The sequence below is a fragment of the Lynx rufus genome, unplaced genomic scaffold (assembly GCF_022079265.1).
Source record: "Lynx rufus isolate CCGP_SWC_20201006 ecotype Redwood Valley unplaced genomic scaffold, mLynRuf1.p SCAF_12, whole genome shotgun sequence".
Lineage (NCBI taxonomy): Eukaryota > Metazoa > Chordata > Mammalia > Carnivora > Felidae > Lynx > Lynx rufus.
Genome location: NW_025814826.1, coordinates 61,923,658 through 61,936,921, shown reverse-complemented (window position 1 = coordinate 61,936,921; position 13,264 = coordinate 61,923,658). Strand labels below are relative to the sequence as shown.

Here is a 13,264-nt window from a genome sequence, read left to right as displayed (position 1 = left end):
TTAGTACCAGATAAATAAATGTCTTGCAAATTTGAAGGCCCACAAGACTTCAATGGTGAATTCCACAAACAATTAATGCTAATCCTTTACAAACTTCCAAAAAAATTAAAGAGGAGGGAGCACTCCCTCACTCTTCCTACAAAGCCAGTATTGTCCAAGTACAAACACAGACAAAGACACTACAAAAAAAGAAACCTATAGATTAATATTCTGATGAATATAGATGCGGAGGCTCTCAAAAAATTACAAAGCCAAATCCAGCAGTATAAACAAGATAAAAGGGAGGACTATACATAAGAACCAACTAAAACATACTCGAATTGCTATTTTGGTTTAATACCTAAAAATCAGCTAATGTAATACCATAAAAAGAGAATGAAACAACAACAACAACAAAAAAAAACGATCATTTTAATACAGAGAAAAAACATCTGAGAGAAGAATCCAATACATTTTAATGATAGAAACACTCAACAAACTATAAAAAACCCACAGTTAACATTATACTTAATAATAAAAAACTAAAAGAATCATCCTAAAATGAAGACCAAGACAAAGATGTCTACTGTCACCACATCTATCCAACATTGTACTCGAGATTCTAGACAGGACAACTATGTAAGAAAAAAAAAGTAATAGTGCTCAGATTGAAAGGGAAGCACTAAAACCATCTTTGTTCATATATGGTATGGCATAATCCTATGCAAAGAAAATCACAAAGAATCCACAAAAGCATTATTAGAGTCGATAATTGTGTTTCACAAGGCTGCAGGATATAAGATCAATATACAAAATCGATTTTATTTCTTTCCACTAACAACGAACAACACAAAAGTAAAATTAAGAAAATTCCATTTAGAGTAGCATCATAAAGAATAACATACTCGGGAATAAATTAACAAAATAAGAGCAACATTTATGTACTGAAAACTACAAAATATTGTTGCGAGAAAATTTTTAAAATCTAAGTAAATGGAAAGATATCCAATATTCATGGCTAGATGGACAATATTCCTACTCTGCTTTCCCACCTCCCAAATTGATCTACAGAATCAAGGAAAACCCTCTCAAAAATCCCAGCTGGTTTCTTTGCTAAAACTTATATACGAAAATCCAAGGGACCTAGTATATCCAAAACAATTATAAGAAAGAATAACAAAGTTGGAAGACTGATTATGTTCCCACATCAAAACTTCCTACAAAGCTACAGAAATAAAGACTGTGTAGGGGCGCCTGGGTGGCTCAGTCGGTTAAGCGTCTGACTTCGGCTCAGGTCATAATCTCATGGTTTGTGAGTTCGAGCCCCGCGTCAGGCTCTGTGCGGATGGCTCAGAGCCTGAAGCCTGCTTCGGATTCTGTGTTTCCCTCTCTCTCTACCCCTCCCCTCTTGTTCATGCTCTGTCTCTCAATAATAAATAAAAACATTTAAAGAAAAGACTGTGTAGTACTTACTGGCTCAAAGGGTAGACATAAAGATCAATAAAATAGAATTGAGAGCCCAGACATAAATTACTGTAGATGGATGTTCAAATAGTTTCTTTAAACAAAGGGTATTGTAGTGACTGAGAGAACACTGAAGAAAATGGAAGCCTTACACCTTGTTGGTGGCAGTGAAAATGGTCCAGCCACTTGGGAAAACCAGTCATCAGTGCCCCAAAACTGTTAAACACAGTTACCAAGTGACCCAACAACTCCACTCCTAGGTAATACCCAAGAAAGTGAGACTATACGTCCACCCAAAAATGTGTATGTGAATGTTCACATCAGCATTATTTATAATAGCCAAGAAACAGAAATAACCCCAAAGTCCTTGACTAATAAACGGACATACAACACACAAATAAAACACAGTACATCCATACAATGGAATATCATCCAGCAATGACAAATCAACTGAACGAACCTTAAAAACAGTATATGCTAAATGAAAGAAGGCAGGACAAAAGACCATACATTTTGTGCTGTCGTACACAAAATGTCAAAAACTGGCAAACCCACAGAGGTGGATTCATGGTGGCACGTGACAGAATGAGGAATGGCAGGGGACAGGAATGGGGAGTGCTTGTTCATGGGGACGCGTTTGCTCTGGGGGATGATGAAAATCTAAAACAGATAGTGGTGATGGCTGTGTAACTACGGATGCGCTATAACCCAGTCAACTGTATACCTTAAACGGGTGAATTGTATGGGATGCGAATTATATCTCCATAAAGGCTGTGTAAAAAAGCAAAAAGTAAATTAGTGGTTGCCCAGAGAGGGAGGAGAATGGGGCGTCACTGCTGCTCATTACAAGGTTTGCTTGGGGGGGGTAACAAAAATGGTCTTAGGTTAAAGTGACAGTTGCAGAACTCTGTGAATATACTAAAAGCTCCTGAATTGTTTATAGGAGTGAGTTTTATGCTATGTGATTTATACCTCCATAAAGATATTAAATGGAAAAAAAAAAACAAAAACACCACACACTAGAGGCAGAAATTCCAGATGGAAGCTCATAATTCCAGTACGTGGTATAGACAACCTGGAGTAGGGAAGCGGCAGAAAGAATGAGGAGAAGTAGATCTGGTGTTATTTATAATGGTTAATTTTATTAGAAATGGTAACATCCTAGATGAGGGGGTATATAAGCAAAGTCAAGACCGTCGATGGGCATCTGGAAAATAAGGATAAGTAACAGTGGAACATGCTGTAATCAGTTTTGCACAGGCTGAATCTGCAATGGCCCACGACACACTAAAACTGAGATGTCCCATAGCAATCAGACATAAAAACGAGAAATTTAGAAGTTAAAGATACGGATATAGACGTGAACAAGAGAGGGTTACTCAGGCCCTACACAGCACCGAGAAGGGCCTGTCGTCAAGGCGGGCTCTTGGCAGGCCCCTGGCAGGTGACCTCTATGCCCACAGAGGGGGCTGCCTGCGAAGAGGGCTTCTGTATGCCTAAGGCTTGATGCCGTGCTGTACCAGTCTGGCCAGATATGCCTGCCCTGGCAGTGTGGTTAGTGGGGAACCTTCGTCTTGGCTCAGGAAGTGGGGTGGTGAGCAGCCGAGGTCAGGTGCATAGGTACGGTACGTGCACGTGACTGATCTCCGGTAAAAGCCCTGCACGCTGTGGCTCAGGAGAGCCTCACTGGAGAGCAACACTTCACAGGTGTTGTCACACATCACTGCTGGGAATGTTAAACGTGTCCTTGTGTCCCTTTGCACTGCACAGGGACACCTGGAAACCGGGGCCATACTCTTCTTGGTCTTTGCCCCGTGCTCCTCTTCTCGTTGCTGATTTTGGTTGAAATAAACCATACTCACAGTATATAACACATTGTCTGAGTCCTGTGAGTCCTTCTAGAGAATTACCGAGTTTGAAGGTGGTAGTGGGGACCTCTAGCACAAGAATTCCTCGGTATACAAATGTCAGCCACAGGCAGGATTGCTTGGGGCACATTCGTGGAGCGAGAGAAGGGCTCTGGGCATCAACATAAACTAACAGAAGAAAACCTGCACAGGGGAGACCGAAAAGGGGTGGCAGGAATTTGAGAAGGAAACGGAGGTGATCGGAGCACGAAAGCCCCAGGATTCAGTGCTGCATTCACATTCTGTCAAGCAGCCAAGTACCGATTCCATGGGATTCGCTAACAATAAAGGCAACACAGACTTCAGAAATAGTACTTCTGGTGAAGGGTAGAGCCGGAATCCATCTCGGGGGAATGAAGAGTGGGAGTAAGCAAGTCACAGCCACAGTGCAGGCAGGCAGGTTTTCCAGCTGTGTGGCTCCACAAAGAGGAAGAGAAAGGACTGCAGTCTGAGCGAGGAAGGGAGGATCTTATGATAGAAGAAACCAGCATTTCTGAGCGTGAATAAAAGATTCAGGTGCAATAGTTTCCTGAATTATTTAGAATTAAAAACATGAAATATACTTAGTACGTTTGTAAAAAATATGCTATCTTCTCCTTACTTTTCAAAAGCAGAAATGACTTGAAACTTGAGGTAGAAGGCATCGTGCAAGAAGAAAAATAGCATGAACAACAATCAAAAAAGGAAGTCAAAAGGAAGCTGAAGCAATAATAAGCAAACACTTGCAGAGGAGGAGGAAGGGAAGAAAAATGACAAATTCAACTTGCCGAGCTGTGGGAATGACTAAGATCAGGAGTCTAGATTTTACTGTACCTATGGATTCTTTCTCTAACTTATTTAGGGTACTAGGATCTCAAAAGAGTCATTCGAATCTATCATTATTGCAACCTCTCTATAACAAGCCTATTAATATGTTCCTTACCATTTTACTAAAAATGTGTGAAGATTAATAAATTATTTGTAAAGCACATTCTAAATAAAACGTGCTACATAAATGCTAAATATCTGCCCTGTTGAAAAGTGCTAGGAGGTGTGACACAAAATTGTCTGTGGCTCAAAAACAGATTCATGGGAAAGAACATAAAATCCAGAAATACCATTAAAAATTTAAAAAGGAAACAAAATTACTCTAAGCGAAGTTAGGTGATTACAATGGTGCCACAAAAATTAGAATGAAAGCCCATTTTAAACATGATCTTTGTAGGGGCGCCTGGGTGGCTCAGTCAGCGTCTCCAACAAGCGTCCGACTTCGGCTCAGGTCATGATCTCGCAATTCGTGGGTTGGAGCCCCGCGTCAGGCTCTGTGCTGACAACTCAGATCCCGGAGCCTGCTTCGAGTTCTGTGTCTCCCTCTCTCTCTGCACCTCCTCCGCTCACACTCTGTCTCTCTCTCTCTCTCTCTCTCAAAGATAAATAAACATTAAAAAAAAAATAAAACATAATCTTTGTAAAACTACATTTTCAAGAAGACAAACAGTATATAGTTGGAAGAAAATGATGGAGTCTGAGTCAACACACCTGCGTTAAGTCTGAATTTCACCAACTGGACTCACCAGCTTCGTGATTTTAGACAACTTTTAAAAACTTTAGGGGACTGCTTCTTTCAGACAGAACTACTGATAAAGTCACTGTAGTTATAATTTTCTTGGTCTTTAAAATAATGATTTAAAAAATGATTAAAAAAATGTTTTAATTGTTATTTATTTTTAAGAGAGAAACAGAGTGTGAGCAGGGGAGGGGCAGAGAGAGAGGGAGACACAGAATCAGAAGCAGGCTCCAGGCTCCGAGCTATCAGCACAGAGCCCGACGCGGGGCTCAAACTCACGAACCGCAAGATGATGACCTGAGCCGAAGTCGGACGCTCAACCGACTCAGCCACCCGGGCGCCCCCCAAAAATGATGATTTTAAATCAGGAGGGAAACCAAGTCACATGTGCCAGCTTACAGACTAAGTAACTCTACATTTTAAACTAGTCATTAGTAAATTATCATCTTAACTCCCTATCAGGAAAGTGACACTACTGTAGCATTAATTCAAACATGGGCATCAATTGTGAAGAGTGGAAAAGTGATTAGAATCCTAATTACATAGGTGTAAATTTTTCTGGATTTTTCTGTCCAGTAAGTTTAGAACATATTTAAACGTGTTAGCCTAGAGAATGAGAACAAAGGTTTTAAATGTAATTATTAACAATAATTTACTGCAATTTAGTGGATTCTCGGTCAGGAATGTTCTCTTCAGATATATTTGCCCCAAATATGCCAATGATTATGCCAAAGAGTAATCCTAGGATCAGTGTTTGTATTATACTCTACAAGAAATAGCATAAATGTTCATTATTTGAGGACTGATTAAATAAATTTTAGAACATGCGTATGATGGAATATTATGCAGACGTTAAAAAGAATGGAGGGAAACGTTACACATGCTCATATGGTCAGAGGTCCAAAATAATTTAAGATTAAAAAAATAAATAAATGTAATGAGAGAGGAGGGACTTTTAGTACAGCCAAACAAAGAGCCTGGCAAAGCCATTCCATAAAAAGCAAAAACAAAAGCTGACCACACATGTAAAAGCAACCATTTCAGAACAATGGGAACTGACTGAAGTTATATAATAAATTAAAAATACAAGAAATGTATTCGTGTCAGGCATGAAAAGTGGGAGTGTGTGGCATTTTGTGTGGGGATGCTACCCGCCCCCCTCCCCAGCCCAGATGACGTGTCGGTACCACTGTGGGGAAAGACATGAAGACCAACGGTTTGCTGCAGGGGAAGCTCCCTTAATTTGGAAGAAGTATGAAAAACTCCCACGCCCAGGAGCACTGTCAGTATCAGTAGCCATTTTGGTAGCAAATAAATAGACGCCCAGTGAATCAGCAAGCCTAATACTCAGGTCCTGGGTGGGGCAAGTGACAGCCTGGCAGACTAGCCAGAAACGTAGCAGCCTTGGAGAGCCTGGATAGGCTCCCCGCACTTCTCTGCTGAATGGAAGGTTAAGCACATGTACAGCAGAGAATGGAGAGAGCTTAACACTCTCCACACATCCTTCCCTGACAGTGAGTCTGTACACCTGGCAAAGGAGGTAGAGGGATTAACACCTCGGTCACAAGTGAAGTACAGACCAGGGAAGATATGACGATGGACCGACCTGTTGGTGCACCCCCACAATTTTATCAGCAGGCGGCAGAAGCCTTACTAACACAGGTGTGTGAGCACAGCCTCTAAGTAATCACTGGCTGATGTCCGAGAGATGTGGCCATACAGGACACGCCTAGCAGGCCAGGCTTAAAAATAAAAGTGAGAAGTAAAAAAATTAACAAAGCTGTAAACCATGAAGTAGACAGACTCTGCAGATTTAGTCCAACTAAATTACTAAAGAAACAAACAAACAACCACTTGCGACAACAGAGCTTGAAGAATAAAATGAGTCGGAATGTAAATGTGCTATAATATGCTACCTGAAATGTGGAGTTTTCAACAAAAAAGCTGGGAGACATGCAAAGAAACATGAAAACATGACAGGAAGGAAGGAAGGAAGGAAGGAAGGAAGGAAGGACGGACAGGCAGTCAAGTAATAGTAAGAAACTATCTTGGAGAGGGCCCAGATGTTAGACCAAAAAAAAAAAAAAAAAAAAAAAGATTTAGAAAAAAAGAAAAAGAAAGTACAACAACAAAAACGATAATGAAAAATCAACCAAAGGAGCGCAACAATAGAGTTGAGATGACAAAAGAATGGGTCAGCCAACTTGAAGATAAGCCAATTAAAATGATCCAGTTAGGAACACAGAGAAGAAAGGATGAAGGGAAAGGAGACTCAGAGAAATGCGGGGCACCATCAAGTGGACCAACATACAACCAATGGGAGCCCAGGGCCTGAGGGGAGCAGAGGAGAAAGAAAAAAGAGAAAAAAATTCTCAAGAAACAATGGCTGAAAATGTCCCACATCTGAAGAAAAACATGTACCTATGGCTTCACAAAGCTTAACAAGCAAGGAAGATAAGCACACACAACCATTGTCAAATTAATGGAAATGAAAAGACAAAGCCTTGGCAGCAGCAAGAGAAAAACAACAGATCACGTACATTAGCAACAAAATCATGAACGAATGCCCTTCTCACCAAAAATGATGAAGGCCAGAAAGCAGCAGACTGGCCTTGTATGACTGGAAAGAAAAAACTGTCAACCAGGAATTATACACACTATCTTTCAGAGGGTGGGCGAAATAAGGACATTCTGAGAAAAACAAAACCAGTTTTTTGGTTAGCAGGTCTCAGTTACAAGAAAGGCTAAAGGCAGTCCTTTGGGCTGAAAAGAGGTAGCACCATATGGTAACTCTACCCACAGAAAGAAAAAGGAAGCCGAAATGGTAAATGTGTGGGTTAATACAAAGATTGTAAGAATACGGTACTACAAGCCAATATCCGCCATGATTATAAATGTCAAGATCCTTAACAAGCGATTGTAAATCAATTCTAGCAACATGTAATTTCAGTGGGATCTCACCTAGTAATGCAAGGTTGGCATAACATCTGGATATCAACTAATGCAATACACTAGTATTAACAACAACAACAACAACAAATACTCATTCAGGATAAAGCCTCTCAACACCTAGGGACAGAAGAGAACGTCTTCAACAAGATACAGGGCAGCAATGAAATCTACAGCTAACATCAGACTTAATGGTGAAAACTCAAAGCACCAAGAAAGATGTCTATCTTCACGACTCCTACTCAACAAAGCACTCAAAGTTCTAGTCAGCGTAACAAGGGAAAAATAAAATAAAAAACTGAATTTTAATTTCATTAAAATCCGAAAAGAAGAGGTAAAATTTATTACAGATAACAGGACTCTGCATACAGAAAATCCTAATGATTCCATAAAAATGAAACAACACACTGGAACTAACGGTTCGGCAAAGTTACAAGACCCAAGATCAGTGTATATAAGTCAACTGCATTTCTATAACCTAGGATCACTGAAAATGAAATTTTAAAAACTGCATTCACAATAGCATCAAAAAGTGTACAATACTTAGGAGTAAATTTAATAAAAGAAGTATATATATGACTAGTACCTTGAAAACTATGAAACACTGCTGAAAGAAATGAAAAAAATAATCTGTTAAGTAGAGACACTTCATATTTGTGGACTGGAAAACTAAATATTGTTAAGATGGAAATAATCCCCAAATTGAGCTACAGATTCAATCCTCTATCAAAACCCCGGGAGGCTTCTGTGTGGAAATTGATAAGCTGATTCTGAAATAGATGTTGAAATGCACAGGAGCCAAAATAACCAAAACAATTTTGAAGTAGAACTTTTTCTTTGTAAAAGAATCAACAACCTGGATTTCAAATCAAAGTACTAGAAGGCTAAAGTAATTAAGGGCATGACACCGGCATTAGGACAGGCATATACATCAATGGAACAGAACTGAGAATCCAGAAACAAATCCACACATTTATGTTCAATCGATTTTCAACAATGGTGTTGCTGTTCAACAGGAAAAGAATTGTCTTTTCATCGTATGGTGCTGGGACAACTGGCCATCTATATAAAAAACGATAAACCTACATTCTACCTTCCCACCACACAAAACTTAAAATCGATCGCAGACTTGGGGCACCTGTGTGGTTCAGCGGGTTAAGCATCTGACTCTAGGTTTTTGCTCAGTTCATGATCTCATGGTTTACGGGCTCGAGCCCCACATCATGCTCTGCACTGACAGCATGGAGCCTGCTTGGGATTCATTCTCTCTCTCTCTCTCTCTCTCTCTCTCTCTCTCTCTCTCTCTCTGTCTCTCTCTCCCCCCCCCCACTTCTCCCCCTCTCTGCCCCTCCCCCACTTGCATGTGCATTCACTCCTTTTCTCTAAAAAAGAAATAAACTTAACGATAATAGACTTAAATGACACATACTATATACTAATACTATACTATGCTAATACTAATACTGTAAAAGCTAATACTATAAAAGACTAGGAAGAAAACAGCAGAAAATCTTTGTAACTGGGGGTTAGGCAAAGAGTTCTCCTGGCCAGCCTAGATTCAAGGACAGAGAAACCATGTCTTGGTGGAGGAGTGCAAAGGGGACAGGGTGGGAGGCCCTGTGGCAGCCCACGTGGCTAGGTCAACACTCCCTAAGACTGATCACTAAGACATTAAATTTACCTCTCCTTAGTCAGTCTTGTCAGAGTGCCAATGTTTATATGGGTATCTGATTCTTATCAAACTCCCCCATTAGACAGACTCCACAGGGGCAGAGAAAAGAATGTCTTTTATTAGTTTCCATGTATCTACCACATAGAAAGTACTCAAAATCTGTGTTTTTAAACTAAATGAATAAATGTATCATCATATTGGCTTGAGGGAACAAAGGGAAGCTTAAACAAGTAAAATGACTTAATACAATCCCATGTCTTGGCTTTTCCAAGGCAATCGTGATTGACAATATCCTTTCCTTGTAAATTCAACAGATAATATAGTCATGATACATATGCTACAGTATGTAAAGTCAATCTACTAGACCAACCTGGGATTGCTGAAGACAGTCTTACCCCAGGCAGCTGTTTGGCAGATGTGACAGCTTCTCTAAATAAATTGTCTAAAGAGGCAAAATGTTCAATGTTTTAGTTTTTTAATCTAGAACATGCAAGTTATACAGAAGACCTAAATTAACTTTCATAATGGAAGTAGGGATACACTCTCTTTAAATAATCACATTCTTAGCAACGTCAAAGTGTCTGGAAAGGGTTAAAAATAGACAAGCAATTGTTCCATCAACAAAGCACAAAACACCTGGCAGAAGCCAGCCAACTACCTCCACGGTGTCCTTCTTCTCTGGGCTTCTGACACTTTGGTCTGTCGTTACGTGTACCTCGCGGTACTGAAATCCTCGGCTTACGTTTCTCTCTTCTACGCTACGTGTTCCTGGAGGGTAGGGACTGCTTTTATTCATGCCTCTGGCCCAAAACCACACACAGTGCTTGGTGCCATGGAAGGCACTAACGCATCCGCGTGGGAGAACAGTGGATCTGTAGGTGATTTTAACATCACGAAGAAGCTTAGGACGTGGGAGCCCCCAAATGGGAACTGGCAAGCGTGCTCTTCACCCTTCTTGGCCGTGCAGCCTTCCCGGAGCGACCTAATCTCTTTAAAAACCCCTCGCCTCAATATAAAGAAAGAAAACTGCCAACCGATTCACAGGGACCCTTTCGACAAATGAAGTGCTGTGCAAATAACAATTACTAGAAGAGTTACCAGGGATGAAAATAAAGAAAGGACTTCAAAGGACAAATTAACTATCAGGGTGAACCGTACTAACAGGAATGAGGAACTTTTTGATTTCCTCCAGTGCGTGTCCCATCCGGGCATATGCTTCTGCTGGTGGAGCGAACACTTCGATGAGAACGTGGAGGTCATCGTTGAGGTGAAAGTATTTTGCTTCCCCACTCTTCCTCAACTCTTCTTCCTGAAGAAAGAAAAACCATGCTTAAAAGCGTGTCTGTATAAGAAAAGGAAAAGAAACACTATGCAGAGCTTTTCTGGCATGAGGCTGTCACAGAAGAGTCACTGAACAGCAAGCGGCACTACCCAAGGATGGAGGTTTGAGATACAAACCTGACCCTGCCATTCCCACAGGGAATTACGAAAACACCCGGGCTTCCTGCTGCTGCTGGAGAAGTCTCAGCTCCTGCCTCTGCCGGGAAGGACACCTGTGTCCCCCCAGCTCGACGCCCTCCAGGTGCCCTCAGACCCCTGGCCGGACTGGCTGATCTCCTCCGCTCCCTCTACGCTGGTTACGCCCAGTGCCCGTAGTGTGGCCACAAAGCACTACCGCCATCAAAGTGTCTGACATAACCTATTCTTTACTTGACTCTTTTCTAATTTCCCTCACGGAAGGTGGTCACAGTGGAGCAAACACCGTGACCGTCTTCTCTGGTGCTCATCCCTGGTCTAGAAAAGTACTCAGTACACAGTAGACACTCAGTGAGTATTTTCAGTGACGAGGTAAACATTATCTCATTTCTATGTCCGCCTGTGACCGTCTTCTCTGGTGCTCACCCCCTGGTCTAGAAAAGTGCCTGGCACACGGTAGACATTCACGAGTCTTTTCAGTGAAGAGGTAAACATTATTTCATTTCTATGTTCATTTGTTCATTCACATATTCATTCAAAAAAGCATTTCTACATGCCAGGCACTACATCTGAAGATAAAAACGAATAAAATAAATGAAAGATCTTATTACATGATTTTATGATACGCATTAAAAAAAAAACAAACTTTGTTTTTATTTGTTTACATAATGAAACTCAGGGGGGAAATCAGGAGGAAAAAAACCCCAGATCAGAATGGGACAAGTGATTTTCGTCCATGATCTCCTAACTAGCATTCATTAGAGTGGCAAAGGACAGAATCTGGGACTTTTAAAAGTCTTTGTTTCCAACATTCAAATGAGACAGATTGAGATGAGTACGTACCTACATCTAGAGTGATTTCCCAAACGGGGGAAACCTTGCTAGCACCTCCAAAACACCAGCCCCACATGAAAGGGAATCCTAGAACTCCTGGCAACAACACCTTTTAATTCCACCACGAGCTAAGAGGTCAAAGAGGCACAAACACCCTTGACCTCACCACTTAAGGCTTCAACTTCTGTTACTTAACTAATTTGCTCTCTTATAAAGAAAAGAGAGATCTACATATGTAATATGAAAAGGGCACGGGGTTTTGAGTCAGATACACCGCAATCCTAGCCGTGCCAGCCACAGCCCAACGGTAGGCCATCTGTTCTAATCAGAACATTGGCCATCACTTCATCTGATACTCTGCCTTTCACAGCTGAAGGTTTAAACATCGAATTATATGTTCAACAGTTCACTTTTGGAAGCATAAACTAGAGAATTAAACATTTCTTACCCATTCTACAATGGGCTCCAATTAATGATGATAATGACAGGCTGTCACTGTGACTCACAGTGAAGCACTGTCATCGCTACAGCGGAAGTAAACTGGAACAGCAGAGCTTTCTTATCCTAACCTGCCGTCGCACATCTCCACCGAGTGAGAAGCTTTACCAGATTCTTCCCTGGGTTCCTAAGGACTGGCAACATGGTGTGCGGGGAAGAACACAGACTTCGTTTGGACTCCTGCATTCGAATCCCAAATCCAACATTTACCCTGTAACTTTGGGCAGGTTACTCTATCATCGCGAAGCGGTGATTTTAAGCGGGGAATAAGAGTATAGTATCAACGGCTCGTAGGGTTGTTGTGGTAAGAAAGGAGTTATTAGGATAGTAATGAGGAGTTACTAGCAATATGATGGAGTGGTTAATAAAAAAAGGAGTCTCCTGTTTAAGGACACAAAAAGTCCTTACAATGAGGCGTAGGACATCAGAAAGACTCAAAAAGTGAACATAGCATCAATTATTCTATCATTCTATAATGCAGATGGGAAGGGCAAAACGGCCGGCATGTCTGGCACAAACTGAAGGCTCCACAGACCACACGTTATGGTGATTGTTATGCTACAAACCCAGCTGATACAGGGCGGTAACAACTCCCATAATTTCATCCATGTAGAAAACACAAGAATAAAATGAATTATGGTCTCGTTAGAATTTAGACAGTGAACACTTTGAAAAGCTACAAGATTTTAATATTAAGTAACGGAAATCTCTGCAGCAATCCACATTATTTATTAACTGAGAATTTCTGCAGGCTGAGAGGCTCAACAGAAGCCAGCGCTCCAGAGTTCAGGCCGTGAGGACCGACTGCAGGACGGCAGGCGGGACCCCAGTAAGTCCCCATCTGTGTAGAAATCATCACTCGTGGTCACGTCAGTGAAACGCCTTGAAGGTGTAACCGATGGCCGTGCGTGTGCACGGCAGGACGAGCAAGGCGGTGGG

The 13,264-nt window shown here is 41.2% G+C and overlaps 1 protein-coding gene across 4 annotated transcripts in view; it reads right to left on the bottom strand.

Moving 5' to 3' along the window:
- The window catches only part of KHDRBS3 (KH RNA binding domain containing, signal transduction associated 3), a 190,436-nt gene that overhangs the window by 87,860 nt on the left and 89,312 nt on the right, over positions 1–13,264 (bottom strand). For all 4 annotated transcript variants that reach the window (XR_006961151.1, XM_047074222.1, XM_047074225.1 and 1 more), the window contains exon 4: positions 10,680–10,826. Coding sequence is in view for 3 of the 4 variants with exons in the window: in XM_047074222.1 (XP_046930178.1) it covers positions 10,680–10,826 (147 nt within the window). In the remaining variant the exon portion in view is untranslated. The remainder of the gene's footprint in view (positions 1–10,679; positions 10,827–13,264) is intronic.